The 20083-nt window shown below is 37.8% G+C and overlaps 1 protein-coding gene across 2 annotated transcripts; it reads right to left on the reverse strand.

The window, feature by feature from the left end:
- Positions 1–653: 653 nt before the first annotated feature.
- On the reverse strand, positions 654–19050 carry LOC138324799 (opine dehydrogenase-like). Of its 2 annotated transcripts, none has more exons than XM_069269951.1 (2): positions 18893–19050; positions 654–4559 (listed from the first exon to the last, which is right to left on the reverse strand). In XM_069269951.1, the coding sequence occupies exons 1-2, from the start codon at positions 18954–18956 to the stop codon at positions 3343–3345; spliced, it is 1281 nt and encodes a 426-aa protein (XP_069126052.1). In that variant the 5' UTR covers positions 18957–19050; the 3' UTR covers positions 654–3342. The 2 variants fall into 2 exon arrangements, with proteins under 2 accessions (XP_069126052.1, XP_069126051.1); XM_069269950.1 differs by lacking the exon at positions 18893–19050 and adding an exon at positions 8346–8572.
- Between the last annotated feature and the right edge of the window lie 1033 nt (positions 19051–20083).

A 20083-nucleotide genomic window follows, 5' to 3' on the forward strand; every position in this document is an offset into this window, starting at 1 on the left:
ATCCTTGATAATGAAGGGGTTACTATCACTGACGTCATATCCACCCCTCATAGCAAAACTGAATTATTCTTGATGTTTTTGGAATAACGCTCAGTGAAAAAAGAACACTGTAAGAGGAAAGTTCCTCTGATGGAGCGCTACAAGAACATATTAGTCTCCCTATTTGTACTATCGGTTTGTGATGATAGGTGTAAATGTTGAAAAGGTCTCATAAATTTGACATAATTGTGTTTCCCTGTAGTGGCTGCTGCTTCGCAACGCAACCCGCGTTTGACCATTTGAAACGGAAATTCTAAAGCCAGCAAGATTGGTCAAACACATAGAAATGAACTAAAAAAAAACAGTCACAACCCCGATACATTTAGACGGCAACTTTTTTCCTATCCGAGGGAAGAGCGTGAACATGTTCTCATGAATTTTGGCCAAAACAACGTGAACATAACCTAAGAACAAATATGGCAATAGCTGGAGCAGGGGACGTGGGAAAATTAGCAATTTATCGATTTATAGATTATCTTCTTAACATTGAAGAAACCTAATCGGACACACCACTTAATATACATTTAACAATCCTGGAAAAAACCAACGCCTTTTAATATTGAACGCTAACTATTCAAAAATAATTCAGATTCAATAAAATAAATTTCACTTATTTAATGTAATCTGACTAGTAATTATTTCTATGCCCAATACATTAGTGACACTCGTGCCAGCGTTTTTCACATTACTAAGCACGTGACGTGTACGGTACCGTAACGTCAATATAAAGAAATCTTCGGAAATTCGTCAATAAACAAACTTCACATAACTTTACGACCTATCATTACTTAAAATTATATAAATTCACATTTAATCTTATAATCACATTTCGCGGCCACAGACAAGAAAGTCAAATTGAAGCGAAAGCCTAACCATTACTCTGTCGCCATGCTTCTTCTCGGTTGCTCTTTTAGCTCCTGCTTTGGAGGTGGTGTTAGATTTTGTTTCGTTTGGCCGAAATTATCCCCGGAGAACAGTGTTCTTGTATCAAAAACATTTCGACCAAAGTTTGATTACTGATTAGTCACTAAAAGGTTCGACTTTATGTAACAATGGGAGACGATCTTATTCCGAATGATACCGTTACATGAACTCCAAACTTTTCGGGAACGTTCCATTAACTAGGATCTTTTCAACCATCATCTAATGCTTGATATATTCCGTCTTTGCATATTACAGATTTAGATCCATTTCGAGTAGGTATCCATTGTGACGGCATTATTTTGCGAGCCCAATTTACGTCGTTTCCTCTGAAAGGAATGAAGTTACGCTCGCAAACACACGAAATCACAATCAATACCTACCCGCAAGGGCAGATAACTCTGAAATATGCAAATACAGAATATGTATCTTTATCAAGTGACGACGTTTGTATTTAATATTTGAATCAACAAAATAGGCTACATAGAAATATAACACAATTTTTTTTGATTTCTCTAGAAACATAAAAAACTAATGATATTTCCATTTTCTTGTTAAAACAGATATAGAGTGGTTGCTTAAAATTGAAAATGTAAATACCAAACGTACATATGTACATCAAAATATTAATCGTTAACATTATGCAATACAACAACTAAAAGGTATAATCTAAATGCAACTTTATATTACAGAACACATCTGTATAGAAAATGGCAACAAATATTCGAGACCATCAACTACATAGATTTTTTGGCATAATTTTAGTTGTGTAATATTATCGGTTGTGAACATTTACAGGGTTAAAAGAACCTCAAACAATCAGTCGTCAACGACTGAAAAACAAGCTATATATATTATCTATGCGGTAACAGAATATATATATATATATATATATAATTATAACAATATATATTAATTACAAACATTATGTAGAGAGGCATGTCAATTTCCTGGGTATTTGTTTGGCTAAAATACAGACTGTCCACGACAACGGGAGTAAACAGAAATAAGCTATACAGTGTTATCTTTCTTCGGATAAATTCAATTTTACAGTAATAAACAAATGCTGAGTGATGTTTCAACATCATCAAATAGCGGAATACATTCACCTCGAAAAAATGCTACAATATAATCACCACAAAAACTGGTATGTTTACAGTAATGTGGTTTCCTGACAAACACGCCGTTACACTGACAAGCAACTCAAGTAATCGCCAATACCGTACGTACGCACAGGATAGGATTCCTAAAGCAGGGAGGGTATACATGTAAACGTGGGTATTTCTGCAAGTGCGATTTTCGATTATTCAGCCTAAAAATGTTGCAGTGTGGGTTTTATCCGCGCTGTGTATCTGATAGTCTAGTCACTGATATGTCAAGATTTGCATTTGTTTCATGTTCGCGAGAACGATATATTCGTAGATATTTGATGAAAATCGAAGCAGGCGGTTTTACGGGTATCCGCCATCTGCTTTAGCGAGATTTGATCTGCGAAAAAAATGGGTCGTGGAATTTCGACATTTCTTTTACGCGTAAATATGGAGATTGTTTCTATATGTTACAAGGTACGTGTATAATTACGTATCCATATCACAACATTCGGTTCAAAGGTGTAACAAAATAACGTAACAAATATCTAACTAATTATATATAAGATATATATACACTATTAATACTAAACTTCTTAAATGCCATTATAAACTGGAATTCCTGAGCGTCTTATAATGTTGATATGATGCCGTTATGACGTATAAATATCAGTAAACCTAAGTATACACTGAGCGAAAACAAAGGTTATGCCAAAACATAAAAAATATACACATGAACAACCATGTTTTTTGAGGTACCTTGAGTTCAGCTGTGACTGGCCTTACACAAACATTGTCATTGTTGGAAATACATTTCATAATAGCAGAACGTTGGTTACCAAAGCGAATGCTTGGTTGCTCGCTGATGCTGCTCAAATTCAGTGAATATCGATCAATGGCAGCGATATCACACACAGGATATGATCTGAAGTTTATTTGCCATTTTATAATCTTGGAATAATCCTGGTTTGATCGGCACCACCACCTCTCGCGTTTCACGGATAAAGTTGCTGCTTAAAGTTACACAATCAAGACATTGATATTTCACGTTATAAAAAGTCAATACATGAATGGTAAGTGCACCTTTCTTATTACACGAGGAGGTAGGTCGCCCTGATAATATACAGTATACAGTACTTTATTCTTAGAGATGAACATGACATTATAGTCAAGACGGCATGAAAAGACGGACTTCATCAAAAAACAAAAAGTGGTAAAAAATATTAAGGCGCCAGTTTTGTTCTCGAAAGCGGGTGTCCAAGATCACAAACGATGTGTTTTTAATGGATTAACATTATATATGGAAGAGATCTTCGATGGTTTTGAACCCATACACCTGGGGTGCACGTGTCTCTTCCATATCCTTGCCGTCAAGACGTTTGCCAACGAGGAACTCTTTGTTGAGCTTTTTCTGCGCCCATGTTATAATCGTGTCGATGGTGGGCGTGTCTACTTCTGCGATTTGAGCTATTCCCTTCATCACTACCAGGCCGAACGGCACGTCCTCTCGGATGTACCTGTAATTAAAGTCTGGAACAAAACCATCCGAGACTTCTTTCATTGGATGAAGGAGGCCGTCATATGCCTTGTTCGTCTGCATAGCGTTCTTCAGACATCCGTGGTCCGTTATCTCGTGACAGTAATACTCCCGGTACCAGTCCAGGATGTGTATAACCGCTGACATGTCGACTGTAGGACGTTTTTCCTGAATAACCTTCGCTGTTTTTACAACTTCATCGCTGACCTTTGACAAAAGATCGGCTTGCTCATCGTCAACTCCTTGGTAAAACAATGGCTTCGCTTCGAGGACCTCGTCGTTGTAGCCTCTCCACCGGCCATACATCAGGGGTGGGTGGATGATACTCTTCGCCATCAGGTTGATGGCGACGTAGTTGTTAATGACCTTGAAGACAGGATTCTCTCCGAAGATGAATTGAATGACGTCGAGAGAATGTGTTGTTAGGTTGCTCTTGCTGCCTATCAGTATTGCGGCACCTAGAGCTTCTTTAAACCCTAACAGCTGCACGTGACGGCCGAATTCCATTGTCCGACATGCCCAAGGAAGAGATTCAAACGAGGCGACAGCACACACTTTGGCCTTATCTCCAATTGCTTTTACCGCCTGAAATTCAAATCCAGCCTGTCCTGGTAAGCCAATCAGCAACGTGTTTTCCAAAATATGCGGAGCTATTGCTTTCAGATATTGCGCATGGGCAAAGGCCGGAACGGTGAAGAATATCATGTGGATACCTTCAGCTGCCTTTGCAGGGTCCTTGGTTACCAACGACGGTCTCGACTTAACGTCTTCCACGTGATCCTCACTATAGGTAATAGAAATTGTCATGTCATCCTCCTCAAGCGCTTTAGTCCAACGATCGGCCTCGTCAGCATACAGGGTCAACACGCGCACTTCCACGTGCGGCCGAGAGGAAGCCAGAGCGGCCATACAATGGGCTCCATTTCCACCGCCACAGACGAGGATCTTTAATGTGCCTTCCTGGTCTAGATCTTCTGTAATAGATAATAAAACAATTCCGATAATAAAACATAATAAAACATAATTCTTTAACAGATAATCAAGTATAATATTTATCAAATGTTGATTTTAGCGTACGCTTTCGGTGTAAGCTGCCGCCAATCATAGATGTTTCTTGTTCAGTTCAAAATACTCAAAGTAGTTTCTATTTAAAACAGGAAAAGTAAAGTACTTTTATAAAGCATGATATGAACTGGTGGATCAGCTTTTCATGAATTAGTAATGATGCATTAATGTACGCGACGACCAACAAAAAGCTAAATATATAAAGTCCATGGTTTATTTGGCCCAAATGTACCCGCATTACATATGATATAAAGGTGAATAGCTATAAACCCGATCATCTGCGGGAGGAATTTTGGTATTTTGTTCAAATAGATGTAAATGGAGGTATGTAAACTTTCGCAGATCCATGAAATGTTTCCAATACCAATTTCAAAACAAACTTATCCTGGTATCGCATTCCCATTTCTTTTGGACTTGGTGAAACTTCCATGTCCACCAGTGTACAAAATCTAGTTATGCGTATAGGGGCTGAAGTTGGTTACGAATTCTTAGTTCCTAGTTCCGTTTTATCTTAAACGGAACTGGGGTCTGGATGCCAGATCCATTTAAGGAAATCTGTGCTATAGATTCTGAGATTAACTCGGTATTACTGGTCCTAAAACCTCGAACTTTGAATCCTGTATTAGTTGTAGAAAACATAATAAAAGGAACTCCGCTCGTTGGCTCGTTTGGGTTAAACGGAACTCGAATCTGGTTCCAGGTTCCATTTAAGTTAAACGGAACTAGGAACTCGCATCCAACTTCAGTCCTCCAGTTAGGAGCTATATAATTCACTGATCGACTGAATCTTACTGACATTCCTGAGGGGATGTTTACTCCAATATCCTAATGTGAAATTTATAGTTGTAGAAACACTCAAGAAGTTACGAGGTCTACCTAGGATGGGTAAAGTATTTCAAAAATATAAAGTGTGTTGAATTTGATTGAGCTTTATCATATCACTTAAACATGACAAAAAGTTTGCTGGAGATCAATATAAATGAGGAACAGACTGAATTTAATGTGTCAGATTGGTGGGTTGATAATGCGTAGTATTTCAACGGACGTCGCTTCGGTCATCTTTAAAGCTTTAAAATATTCGCATTTTGTAGGAGCCGTGACTCAATAGTGAACATTACCATCGCGACATTAAATTGTCCAAAACAGAATCCGCTATATCTACCCAACATTTTCGTCAGGTTAAGGATCGACAACTGTGGAGACTTGGCGCCGATATGGGTAGTACTGCACACCCGGCAGAATATCGCGAAGGGGAATAGAGGTTGGGGGTAGGGGATGGCTCGTCAAAATATTAATCTTAAAAGTTGGAAATCGTTTTTTCCCTTTTCTTATTTCAGCTTTTTCATTTTTGAAGTGGGAAATCGCTTTTCCTTTTCTTATTTCAGCATATTAATTTCAAAAGTGAGAAATCGCTTTTCCTTTGCTTTATTTCAGCGTATTAATTTTAAAAGTTGGAAATCGTTTTTCCTTTTCTTATTTCAGCTTTTTCATTTTTGAAGTGGGAAATCGCTTTTCCTTTTCTTATTTCAGCATATTAATTTCAAAAGTGAGAAATCGCTTTTCCTTTGCTTTATTTCAGCGTATTAATTTTAAAAGTTGGAAATCGTTTTTCCTTTTCGTATTTCAGCTTATTAATTTAAAAGTGGGAAATTGCTTTTCCTTTTCTTATTTCAGCATATTGATTTCAAAAGTGAGAAATCGCTTTTCCTTTGCTTTATTTCAGCGTATTGATTTTAAAAGTTGGAAATCGTTTTTCCTTTTCGTATTTCAGCTTATTAATTTAAAAGTGGGAAATTGCTGATTTCAAAAGGGAGAAATCGCTTTTCCTTTGCTTTATTTCTGCATATTAATTTCGAAAGTGGGAAATCGCCTTTCCTTTGCCATATTTCAGCATATCAATTAATTAATTTCAAAGGTGGAATATCACCTTTCTTTTTCTCTTTTCTTCAGCATCATCCAGGTACAACCAGTTTTAGATGATGGTACGGCATTAGTAGTAGTCTCGGACTAATGGTATGACGTCAACAACGGTGAGTTTTGTGGGAAATCGCTCTTCCTTACCTTTGTTTCAAGCATGCTCATTTCAGAATGCAATATACACAACTCAAGTTTATCTAGACAACAAATGACTTCCCGTCGGCACCACCAACACCTGGCTTCGAATGATTGAGTGGTGTACAAAAGCGCCCGGTGAGAAGGGCATGAGGATGCATTCGCAATGATAGTCTACATGAAGACGTCAGATATTGTTTACTGCAGCCGTTTGTTTGGCGACAGAGGAAGAATTATACTGCGATTACTTACATTTACATTAGCTGAAGAGAAAGCTAATGGGATGCCAGCGATTCCGAGTAAAATGCCGACACAATACGCATATCATATGTACACGTACCTTCAAGTACGTCCCACCTTCCTCATGTAGTCTAGCCGGGCAAGACATTTGTTCTCGCCAAGGTCAGGTGTGCAGAGCTACGTACATGTGAATGACATTTTATTTTCAAGATTTAGTGACTGGATCATATCGCATAACAAAATGTTCGAGGTCAAATCATTTCGTGGTTAGGAGCTTTCAGCCCATGTCGTGGATAGAAATACCCATAGTTAACGCAGTAATGCGTGAAATAAATTTCGTAGGTTTTTATTTGTGATTTCATAGCAACCACAAAACAGCATATATTTCATATTATATAATATGTATAATTACTAGATGGAACTCGCAGTATGTCACAATGAATGAAATCCATACACCGATTGGTATCTGCTGGCTTGATGCTATCTCAATGAGACAGTGACACTCGACAGTCAATATATCAGATTCTATCGTATTACACGAACATTAGAGGGTTTTGAAACAAATCAATAACGCGTCTGTTTATGGTAGCCGAGGCTTATGCACATGTGGATATGACGGAAATGTGAAAGTCTGAGATTTACCGACTGCAGGATCTGGGTAACTCGGCTACAGGTTGAAATTCCAACCTAGTGCACACAACATGCATATGTAGACTACCTGATATATGTATGCAAGTAACATGCACTATATACAATAGCGCATGAACATGCACTATATACAATAGCGCGTGTATGCTTATGCATGTATGAAGATGACTTTGCAAATACTTATATAGTCCTATTTATGAATCATATGTTTTTATAGATGCAACCGTCTTATGCAATGGTGATGCCAATTTAAAAGTTTGATTGATTTTATGGTATACAATACATGCAAGTACAAACTGAAAGTACAACGTATTCTCCACTAGACAGTGCAAAGGTGGTGATAGAGAGTACAGGATATAAATATAAATATATGTCATCTAAGGAAACTTGAGCAGATTTAAATAAAACTATTTAGTTTTTTGTCGTGTATATATATACACAATCGATGACTCAGTTTACAGTTCAATTGTATATACCGGTACACATATGTATATAATCAAATCATTAAGATATTTAAAGGTATCTCAATCAAACATTGCGCTATAGTTAGGTCATTGACCTTTTCAGCTAGCAGACAAACTGTTTACCAAGGTCGCACATATATATATATATATATATAAATACACACACGCCAGTACCTATGCGGACCACTGACACATCCAAGAGAATGGTGCATTAATTTATGAGTAACTGGCATAAGACAGTCGTTTCCTATGTCGAATATTTTACCAGTACTCGGAATGATTGTTACGAACCTGCTCTAGAGAAATGACGTGATAGCCTCCTGCCGTCCATCTTCCTTAGTGGCTCTTTCGACATCGTGTCAACACTATGAGGCCCCAACACACACAATCGCTCAGACGGTGTTGCTAACCTTGACCTTGCTGATCCGTGTGTGCGCACAGGGATAATAAATTCTGTGTATTCCGAGGTCAAACTGAGGTGACCGTACAGTTTCACGTCGATGTCTCTTACCTACATGCCTATGCGGGTGTATACAAAGACAACTAGTCCCTATAACGCTATTGGCTTTTGACAGTTATCAATTTATTTGAAGCCTAGATATTATACGGGACTTCAGCAAGGCTAACTAGAACAAGAATTCTGTATTTAGTACACTCATGATCACTATCTTATACAATGCATTCCAAGCTGTTTTCTTAATTATATGCATGGGTAGAATTAGATGGGTGGGTAAAGTGACTCGGGAGATTAAACGGTCAACATAACTTTCTATTTATAATTATATTCATTATAAAAGTCCTTTAGATGTACAATAAACATTTTTTTAAATAACGTCCTATTTAGCTTAAAGATCTTTTCATAAAGGACGGGTTTCTATCAAGCACAAGGCTGGAAGAATAATCATGGATAGATTTTTCATTTATATGACAAGGTAGTGAAGATTAAGGTCGGATTTCTATTGGTTTCAATAGCACAGAGATCGGAAGAGTCATTGGAGGACGATTTCTACTGGACAAGGCTGAAAGGGTCATTTCAGGACGGTTTTCAATTGAACAAGGCTGGAAGGGGTCATTTGAGGACGTTTTTCTATTGGACAAGGCTGGAAGGGTCATTTGAGGACGTTTTCTATAGGACAAGGATTGAGGGATAATTTGAGGACGGTTTTATACAGGACAATGCTGGAAGGGCCATTTGAGAACGGTTTTCTATTGGACAAGATTTGAAGGGTCATTTGAGGACGATTTTCTATTGGACAAGATTGGAAGGATCATTTGAGGCCGGTTTTCTATTGGACAAGATTGGAAGGATCATTTGAGGACGGTTTTCTATTGGACAAGATTGGAAGGATCATTTGAGGCCGGTTTTCTATTGGACAAGATTGGAAGGATCATTTGAAGACGATTTTCTATTGGACAAGATTTGAAGGATCATTTGAGGCCGGTTTTCTATTGGACAAGGCTGGAAGGATCATTTGAGGACGATTTTCTATTGGACAAGATTTGAAGGATCATTTGAGGCCGGTTTTCTATTGGACAAGGCTGGAAGGATCATTTGAGGACAGTTTTCTATTGGACCAGATTGGAAGGATCATTTGAGGACAGTTTTCTATTGGACCAGATTGGAAGGATCATTTGAGGACGATTTTCTTTTGGACAAGATTGGAAGGGTAATTTGAGGACGGTTTTCTATTGGACAAGGCTGGAAGGGGTCATTTGAGGACGTTTTCTCTTGGACAAGTCTGGAAGGGTCATTTGAGGCCGTTTTTCTATTGGACAAGGCTGGAAGGGTCATTTGAGGACGTTTTCTATAGGACAAGGCTTGAGGGATAATTTGAGGACGGTTTTATACAGGACAATGCTGGAAGGGCCATTTGAGAACGGTTTTCTATTGGACAAGATTGGAAGGGTCATTTGAGGACGATTTTCTATTGGACAAGATTGGAAGGATCATTTGAGGCCGGTTTTCTATTGGACAAGCTTGGAAGGATCAATTGAGGACGGTTTTCTATTGGACAAGATTGGAAGGATCATTTGAGGACGGTTTTCTATTGGACAAGATTGGAAGGATCATTTGAGGCCGGTTTTCTATTAGACAAGATTGGAAGGATCATTTGAGGCCGGTTTTCTATTGTACAAGATTGGAAGGATCATTTGATGCCGGTTTTCTATTGGACAAGATTGAAGGATCATTTGAGGACGATTTTCTATTGGACAAGATTGGAAGGATCATTTGAGGCCGGTTTTCTATTGGACAAGATTGGAAGGATCATTTGAGGACGATTTTCTATTGGACAAGATTTGAAGGATCATTTGAGGCCGGTTTTCTATTGGACAAGGCTGGAAGGATCATTTGAGGACAGTTTTCTATTGGACCAGATTGGAAGGATCATTTGAGGACAGTTTTCTATTGGACCAGATTGGAAGGATCATTTGAGGACGATTTTCTTTTGGACAATGCTGGAAGGGCCATTTGAGAACGGTTTTCTATTGGACAAGATTTGAAGGGTCATTTGAGGACGATTTTCTATTGGACAAGATTGGAAGGATCATTTGAGGCCGGTTTTCTATTGGACAAGATTGGAAGGATCATTTGAGGACGATTTTCTATTGGACAAGATTGGAAGGATCATTTGAGGCCGGTTTTCTATTGGACAAGATTGGAAGGATCATTTGAGGACGGTTTTCTATTGGACAAGATTGGAAGGATCATTTGAGGCCGGTTTTCTATTGGACAAGATTGGAAGGATCATTTGAGGACGATTTTCTATTGGACAAGATTTGAAGGATCATTTGAGGCCGGTTTTCTATTGGACAAGGCTGGAAGGATCATTTGAGGACAGTTTTCTATTGGACCAGATTGGAAGGATCATTTGAGGACAGTTTTCTATTGGACCAGATTGGAAGGATCATTTGAGGACGATTTTCTTTTGGACAAGATTGGAAGGGTAATTTGAGGACGGTTTTCTATTGGACAAGGCTGGAAGGGGTCATTTGAGGACGTTTTCTCTTGGACAAGTCTGGAAGGGTCATTTGAGGCCGTTTTTCTATTGGACAAGGCTGGAAGGGTCATTTGAGGACGTTTTCTATAGGACAAGGCTTGAGGGATAATTTGAGGACGGTTTTATACAGGACAATGCTGGAAGGGCCATTTGAGAACGGTTTTCTATTGGACAAGATTGGAAGGGTCATTTGAGGACGATTTTCTATTGGACAAGATTGGAAGGATCATTTGAGGCCGGTTTTCTATTGGACAAGATAAGATTGGAAGGATCATTTGAGGCCGGTTTTCTATTGGACAAGATTGGAAGGATCATTTGAGGACGGTTTTCTATTGGACAAGATTGGAAGGATCATTTGAGGACGGTTTTCTATCGGACAAGATTGGAAGGATCATTTGAGGACGGTTTTCTATTGTACAAGATTGGAAGGATCATTTGAGGCCGGTTTTCTATTGGACAAGATTGGAAGGGTCATTTGAGGACGATTTTCTATTGGACAAGATTGGAAGGATCATTTGAGGCCGGTTTTCTATTGGACAAGATTGGAAGGGTCATTTGAGGACGATTTTCTATTGGACAAGATTGGAAGGATCATTTGAGGACGGTTTTCTATTGGACAAGATTGGAAGGATCATTTGAGGACGATTTTCTATTGGACAAGATTGGAAGGATCATTTGAGGACGGTTTTCTATTGGACAAGACTGGAAGGGTCATTTGAGGACGATTTTTCTATTGGACAAGATTGGAAGGATCATTTGAGGCCGGTTTTCTATTGGACAAGATTGGAAGGATCATTTGAGGACGGTTTTCTATTGGACAAGATTGGAAGGATCATTTGAGGCCGGTTTTCTATTGGACAAGATTGGAAGGATCATTTGAGGACGGTTTTCTATTGGACAAGATTGGAAGGATCATTTGAGGACGATTTTCTATTGGACAAGATTGGAAGGGTCATTTGAGGACGTTTTCTATAGGACAAGGCTTGAGGGATAATTTGAGGACGGTTTTATACAGGACAATGCTGGAAGGGCCATTTGAGAACGGTTTTCTATTGGACAAGATTGGAAGGGTCATTTGAGGACGATTTTCTATTGGACAAGATTGGAAGGATCATTTGAGGCCGGTTTTCTATTGGACAAGATAAGATTGGAAGGATCATTTGAGGCCGGTTTTCTATTGGACAAGATTGGACGGATCATTTGAGGCCGGTTTTCTATTGGACAAGATTGGAAGGATCATTTGAGGACGGTTTTCTATTGGACAAGATTGGAAGGATCATTTGAGGACGGTTTTCTATCGGACAAGATTGGAAGGATCATTTGAGGACGGTTTTCTATTGTACAACATTGGAAGGATCATTTGAGGACGGTTTTCTATCGGACAAGATTGGAAGGATCATTTGAGGACGGTTTTCTATCGGACAAGATTGGAAGGATCATTTGAGGCCGGTTTTCTATTGGACAAGATTGGAAGGGTCATTTGAGGACGATTTTCTATTGGACAAGATTGGAAGGATCATTTGAGGACGGTTTTATATTGGACAAGATTGAAAGGGTCATTTGAGGACGGTTTTCTATTGGACAAGATTGGAAGGATCATTTGAGGACGATTTTCTATTGGACAAGATTGAAAGGATCATTTGAGGACGGTTTTCTATTGGACAAGACTGGAAGGATCATTTGAGGCCGGTTTTCTATTATACAAGATTGGAAGGATCATTTGAGGCCGGTTTTCTATTATACAAGATTGGAAGGATCATTTGAGGACGGTTTTCTATTGGACAAGACTGGAAGGATCATTTGAGGCCGGTTTTCTATTGGACAAGATTGGAAGGATCATTTGAGGACGGTTTTCTATTGGACAAGATTGGAAGGATCATTTGAGGCCGGTTTTCTATTGGACAAGATTGGAAGGGTCATTTGAGGACGATTTTCTATTGGACAAGATTGGAAGGATCATTTGAGGACGGTTTTCTATTGGACAAGATTGGAAGGATCATTTGAGGACGGTTTTCTATTGGACAAGATTGGAAGGGTCATTTGAGGACGGTTTTCTATTGGACAAGATTGGAAGGATCATTTGAGGACGGTTTTCTATTGGACAAGATTGGAAGGATCATTTGAGGACGGTTTTCTATTGGACAAGATTGGAAGGATCATTTGAGGACGATTTTCTATTGGACAAGATTGGAAGGATCATTTGAGGCCGGTTTTCTATTGGACAAGGCTGGAAGGATCATTTTAGGCCGGTTTTCTATTGGACAAGATTGGACGGATCATTTGAGGCCGGTTTTCTATTGGACAAGATTGGAAGGATCATTTAAGGACGATTTTCTATTGGACAAGATTGGAAGGATCATTTGAGGACGGTTTTCTATTGGACAAGATTGGAAGGATCATTTGAGGACGATTTTCTTTTGGACAAGATTGGAAGGGTCATTTGAGGACGGTTTTCTATTGGACAAGGCTGGAAGGGTCATTTAAGGACGGTTTTCTATTGGAAAAGGCTGGAAGGGTCATTTAAGGACGGTTTTCTATAGGACAAGATTGGAAGGATCATTTGAGGACGATTTTCTATTGGACAAGATTGGAAGGATCATTTGAGGACGGTTTTCTATTGGACAAGATTGGAAGGATCATTTGAGGCCGGTTTTCTATTGGACAAGATTGGAAGGATCATTTGAGGACGATTTTCTATTGGACAAGATTGGAAGGGTCATTTGAGGACGGTTTTCTATAGGACAAGACTGGAAGGGTCATTTAAGGACGGTTTTCTATTGGAAAATGCTGGAAGGGTCATTTAAGGACGGTTTTCTATAGGACAAAGCTGGAACGGCCATTTGAGGACGGTTTTGTATAGGACAAGATTGGAAGGATCATTTGAGGCCGGTATGCTATTGGACAAGGCTGAAAGGGTCATTTGAGGACGGTTTTCTATGGGACACGGCAGAAAAAGTCATTTGAGGACGGGTTTCTATTGGATAAGGCTGGAAGGGTCATTTGAGGACTGTAGGAAAAGGCTGGAAGGGCCAGTTAAGGCGTTTTTTTTTTTATCGTACAAGGATTGAAGGGTCAGTTGAGGGCAGTTTTCTATCGGACAAGGGTGGAAAGGTCATTTGAGGGTGTTTTATATAGGACAAGGCTGGAAGGTTCAGTTGAGAACGGTTTTCTATAGGACAAGGCTGGAAGGCTCATATTGAGGACGATTTTTTATTGGACAAGAATGGAAGGCCCATTTGAGGATGGTTTTCTATTGGACAAGACTGGAAGGGTCATTTGAGGACGGTTTTCTATTGGACAAGACTGGAAGGGTCATTTGAGGACGGTTTTCTATTGGACAAGACTGGAAGGGTCATTTGAGGACGGTTTTCTATTGGACAAGACTGGAAGGGTCATTTGAGGACGGTTTTCTATTGGACAAGGCTGGAAGGGTCATTTGAGGGCGGTTTTCTATCGGACAATGATGGAAGGGTCATCTGAGGACGGTTTTCTTTCGGACAATGATGGAAGGGTCATCTGAGGACGGTTTTCTACAAGACAAGTCTGAAAAGATCATTTGGGGGCGGATTTCCATAGGATAAGGCTGGAAGGATCATTCAAGGACGGTTTTCTTTAGCAAACCAACGTAATGAGAATGACCATTCTTAATATATACCGTACCGCTCACAACACGTCACAAATTCACAAGTTCGCAATTTGTAGACTTGCCGTATAATTTTCTTCCGAAAAGACCTTTATATTTGTATGTGAAAAAAATAAATTTTCCTTGTGAATTTCATATTTGATACAGTTCTAGTTTATTGCCAAGTAGGTAAGTGATATAAAGCAAGTAGATAAAATCCATTCACATGTTTTTAATAATCATGGAATTAGCAGTAATAGGCACCAAATATAGCTCTAAAGACGACATCATTATCAGTCTAGAAGTCTTTTGAACTACGATATTGCAGCTATTCGTGTGGATGAAAGGGTTAGTATTGGGTGATAAGGAAGATGAAATATATGAATTTCTTGAATATAGCCATCTATAGTTTGTAAAATGTTATTTGGAATAAAAATGCATTTTAGGCGATTGAGTTGGGTGGGAGTATATTTCCACGTGGCCGAATTGCCAACCTTGTCCTATCCTAGAATGAACAACTTTATAAAAATGCAAGCGCATGTGTACAGAAGGAAACCAATTGGTGTTATTTGTAAAGCGAAAATGAACAAAAAATATTAAAACGGCAAGGTCACCTTGCCACTAAGTGGTCGAGTGATATATTTTGATGTTTAAATGTCGCGCAAACATGCGTGCACATGCATTAAAACGAGTTTGACTGACATTAAGAGCATCGTGTGATACTGAACTAAATGTATACCGTATCCCAGATATCCAGCGTGGACATGACAAATAGACAGTCGCAATTGACAGATGACTTGTCTCTGGAGCGTCTATGTATATAGCTAGTCTACAAAACTTGAGTACACTTTCGGAATCCACATTAATTTGCTATACTGGTCGGTATACAGATTTTCTTGGTCAATGGAATTTAGTCAACCTCAGAATTATAAACCACTTCGCTATTAAACCACTTTCACTCAGACCCTTGCGTGCTTTTAGACTACAGTATAAGTTCGATTAAATTCCAAATCACTAACTTCCAAATCACTAACTTCCGCAACTTACAAGTTTACTTCAGGAATAAAAAAAAACGTATACCCGGCTTATTACTGTATACCTTTGGGCAGCGTCAATATCCATATCGGAAAGTCTTCAGCTACAGCGCTAATGTACCTCTTTTTGGACCACTAAACTTGGAAAGGTTTGAAAAAAAAAGAATTTTTAGATCCTTATCAGAAGCTTAATTAGAGTACTTATAATATTCAGTATACCTGACGTTACCAGTTCCTGTGAGGTATATTTTCGTAAAAAAAATGGTGCGATTTCAAATATATTGCAGACTTTAACAAATAAATAAATAAATAAATAAGAAGGTCACCAATGCTTGTGATTCGAAAAAAATAACACATTTAATCAATGATCAAATATGTGTCGCCGAGAAGTCACCTTGGTACGTATTGACAATAAACTGGATAATATATCTCTGTTTACTGGTCGCGTTGAGGCATGTTATTGGTTAAGTGTATATTGTTTTAACGGGATTACAATTTGTTATCAGAAAATGTACCTTGGCCTTGGTATAAGTCGTACCGTATCACGGACGTAACATTTTTTGGCAGGCTGTAATTCCGTTCTAAATTGTATTTTATTGGCGGTCACATTTCTAACATACGTGAATTAATACTTCTGAGCGTGCCAGCTTGTGTCTGAAAAGTCCATCAATGCTATTTGTTTAATTGACGTTATTGGATATTGTAAAATCAACGGGTTTTTTTTCAATAAAAGTGTAATAAAAAAGGCATGATATGATATTTTGCATGCTTTAGCAGTCCTCCAGCAGAACCTCTAAATATTCATGTACAACGGGAATTAAATTGTTTGATATTCATTCGACACACATAGGAAATAAAGCTATTTACAAATCATGGACCACTAAGGGGTTAATATGTTGCCATACCAACCAGATACATCTAATAATAACCGAAGGTGAAGTCAGAAGTTAGTATCTTAGATTAAACGATTCTTAATTTAGATAATAAGAAGGATGACTATAGAAGATCACCCTGCTGAACTCAATATTGGAAGGATAAGTCAGACATGTTAACCTTTGGTGAGCAAAAAGAGGTAGATTTTTGACTCAAAAGCGGTAGCATTAAACGCGGCATTTTTCGCGACGCGTCAGAGATATATAAATATCAATAATATGCAAAATAATTACAAAAACATATTTTGTTAACAAATTATGATTTAACTTTAATTATCACCATAGGCCTTGCATTGGTGGCTCATTTTGTATTTTTTAAATGTTAATTAAGGCTTATATTAAATTTAGAAGATGAAAAATGCCAATAAATACATTGTATACTTTTATTTCAATGCTATTTATCACCTTTTTTAATTATACATTTTGTCTATTTGTTTTGGGGTTTTTTCACTTTTTTTTGTAATACATACTTGCCTCAGTTTCTTTTGATTTATGCAAGAAAAGTGCACAGGAAACATCGGGTCGATATTATTAGTTACACAGTTTGTTAGTGAAATACTCCAGGAAATAATTCGTCCTCGAGTATCAATAAGGTTAACAGCGATGCTTGTAAGGTTGGCTGTGTACCATTCCAGAGACCCTACATAAGCGCCAGTGTTTTAATCTCTGCCTCTGCTGGGAATCGAGCTCAGGACCTCTGGATCACTATCTATGTAGCCTGGCGCTCGAACGATTGAACTATATATAGTTATATTGCAGCAAGCTACATTATCAAACACTATTTAAAATATCAGAGACTGGATCGCTGCTTGACGTAATACTATAATGGGATATCATTTATAAACATACAGCTAGGAAAGTAACTCGCTTAGATCACAGGGACCTGGCACGAATTTCTAACCAACAGTACATATATAGTACTATTGGTTAGAAATTCGTACCAGGTACGTATACCTGTGGTTTAGATTGTCGGACTGGCACATGCCGTCGAAATTCATCTCCTTAATGACTACATAGTAGTCCATGCCAGTGGAATAAATCAATATCATATCTTGCATGCAAATCAATGTTTACAGATACATGTATGTGCTGACCAAACTTAATTTATTTGCCTACACGTTGCCATTACGGAAAAATAACCTTGATGATATGGCAGAGATTTTGAAAGATAGGTTGACCGGAGGCTGTGAACTGTTATTCTTGTAGAATAAGTCGTGATCAACAAGTGATGGCCGGAAATTATCTATTAGTGCCATTAAAATAAAGTACAATAAAATGCAATTTTAATGCAACTTCCGGCGCAAAAAAAGCGCGTGTTTACAGAAAAAATAACGAAAATACATGTGTTTTCCGTGCATTTAGTTGCGCAATTACGCAATATTTAAACCCATAATTTCCAAAAAGTAAAGTAAATATAACTTTACTACGAATATTTTGTTATTCGCATACTTTTTACCCATATATTTCGTCATTGCGAATATTTAACGTTAAAACAACTATCAATTATTAGACCACTGCATAGGAAATATACACTGTATACATGTATACTTTTGTAAGTGAGTATTTGTGAGAATTGTACTTCTTTACGTGTAACACAATGGCAAGATTACGTCAAAACAAAGTTTTTGAAGGTCGTTACAGTCTGTTAACTCCTGGTCCATGCTATTTAAAGTACATACTCTGTAGTGTAATACAAGTACCCCATGCACCATGTATATATATATACAGACGTACATGTCAACAGTCTTACCGCACTGTCAATTTGTCCTTATCCTTTATATTCTATGTAGTTTTATTTCAACTTATTTCTTCTTATTATTTTTTGTAACTGTTCATTAAATCTGCATGGTTTATTTCATTAATGGATTCAAAACAAATTTGGCATGTTGATAGAAAATTGTACAACCTTTCAGTTTATTATAATTAGTCTAGTTAAGTATAATTTCCCGTTGTGTAATTTTGGAGAAAATCGTGTCCTTTTAGCATGCAAAATTATTTTTATCAACCTGTTGGTGAGAACAAAATAGGAAACAGTTTCATAAAATTATAATGATACACAAAAAATATTATTTTGGAAAACAAAACACCAGGAAACTAAGTATATATAATGATCTGGTATGACAGACAATTTTCTACCTAAACCTAAATTGATTTAACGAAATATAGTAAAACATTTACTTGATGATATAAAGAGAGAAGTAACAGTGCGGAAAGACTGTTGATCCGAAACTAGTGAAGAACAAAAACTCACCCTTCCAAGCCGAAAAGCCGGTCATCGTTTGTAAGTTTGTTTGTTTGACCAAATTTACATCCATCGTAGAAATGCGTGTATTCTGTAAGAATATGGAATGGGTATATTCTCCCACAAAGGGTAGCCTTGTTATGACAGATTGCGCGCGCGCTTAACTTTTGAACCGGAAGTACTGGAGAACAATTACATGACGTCATGAACTCATGCGGCGTAAATGTGACGTTCACTGTCGATTACGTCATCAATTTTGACGTACGGTCGACGAACCTATGCTCCTATCACGGTGAAAATGCTTCTTCTGAGTAATATTTCGATGTCAGAGAAAAAAATAACCAATTCAATGTTGTCTAATTAAATATGGCTGAGAAAGACTCGGCTTGGATGTCACACCGGTACCCCCACTGCAGGGAAAGCTGTTACCAATATTTGTTAAACAGTAATATATGAAAAAGTTATGTCAGCTTAAATTTTATATTCAGATACTTTAGTGCGTTCAGATGTTTAGACTTTGTTTAAAAACACAAACAAAAATGAATAGCAGAATCCTCTTTTGCACATATGACAGATATTTTCTTTGTTTTGTTTTACACACAGTAACGTTGCTTTCAAGAAGAAAAGCTTTGGTCATGTTGACAATACTTAACATGCTGTACAGCATCATCAAAAAAAATAGCGATATTTTTAGAGATAATAGTTATAATTTATTGTAAACACAATAATGTTGACGTGTGCAATACACGTCCATATACATAGGCAATATTCCATGGATATCAATGACAAGTTGATGGACAAAAACATTATAGCAATGTGTTAAATGGAATGGTACACAAACATAGCCCTAACAATAAACAAATATATTCTTATCAAAAACAAACATTTCAAGATGGATACCAAACAGGAAAAGCATCCACTTATATCTGTATCATACATGTAGACCATGCATCTTAATTAGCTGACCTTTTCAAATATCGGTACCTACGTGTGGTCTATTTCACTAGCACAATTTAACCATTTAATGTAAACCTATTAACTTACTTACCCCTGAAGACACAAATGAACTCTTCCATTTCGAAGAATGGAACAGTTCATTATGAATTTTCAGGGATGAATGAGTTGACGTTTTAGCAAATGTGATGATAGTCTCATGACACGTTTTGTATCAATGAAAACTTCCATTAAAAGGTGTTAGGG

This window comes from Argopecten irradians, chromosome 6, assembly GCF_041381155.1.
Source record: "Argopecten irradians isolate NY chromosome 6, Ai_NY, whole genome shotgun sequence".
Classification (NCBI taxonomy): domain Eukaryota; kingdom Metazoa; phylum Mollusca; class Bivalvia; order Pectinida; family Pectinidae; genus Argopecten; species Argopecten irradians.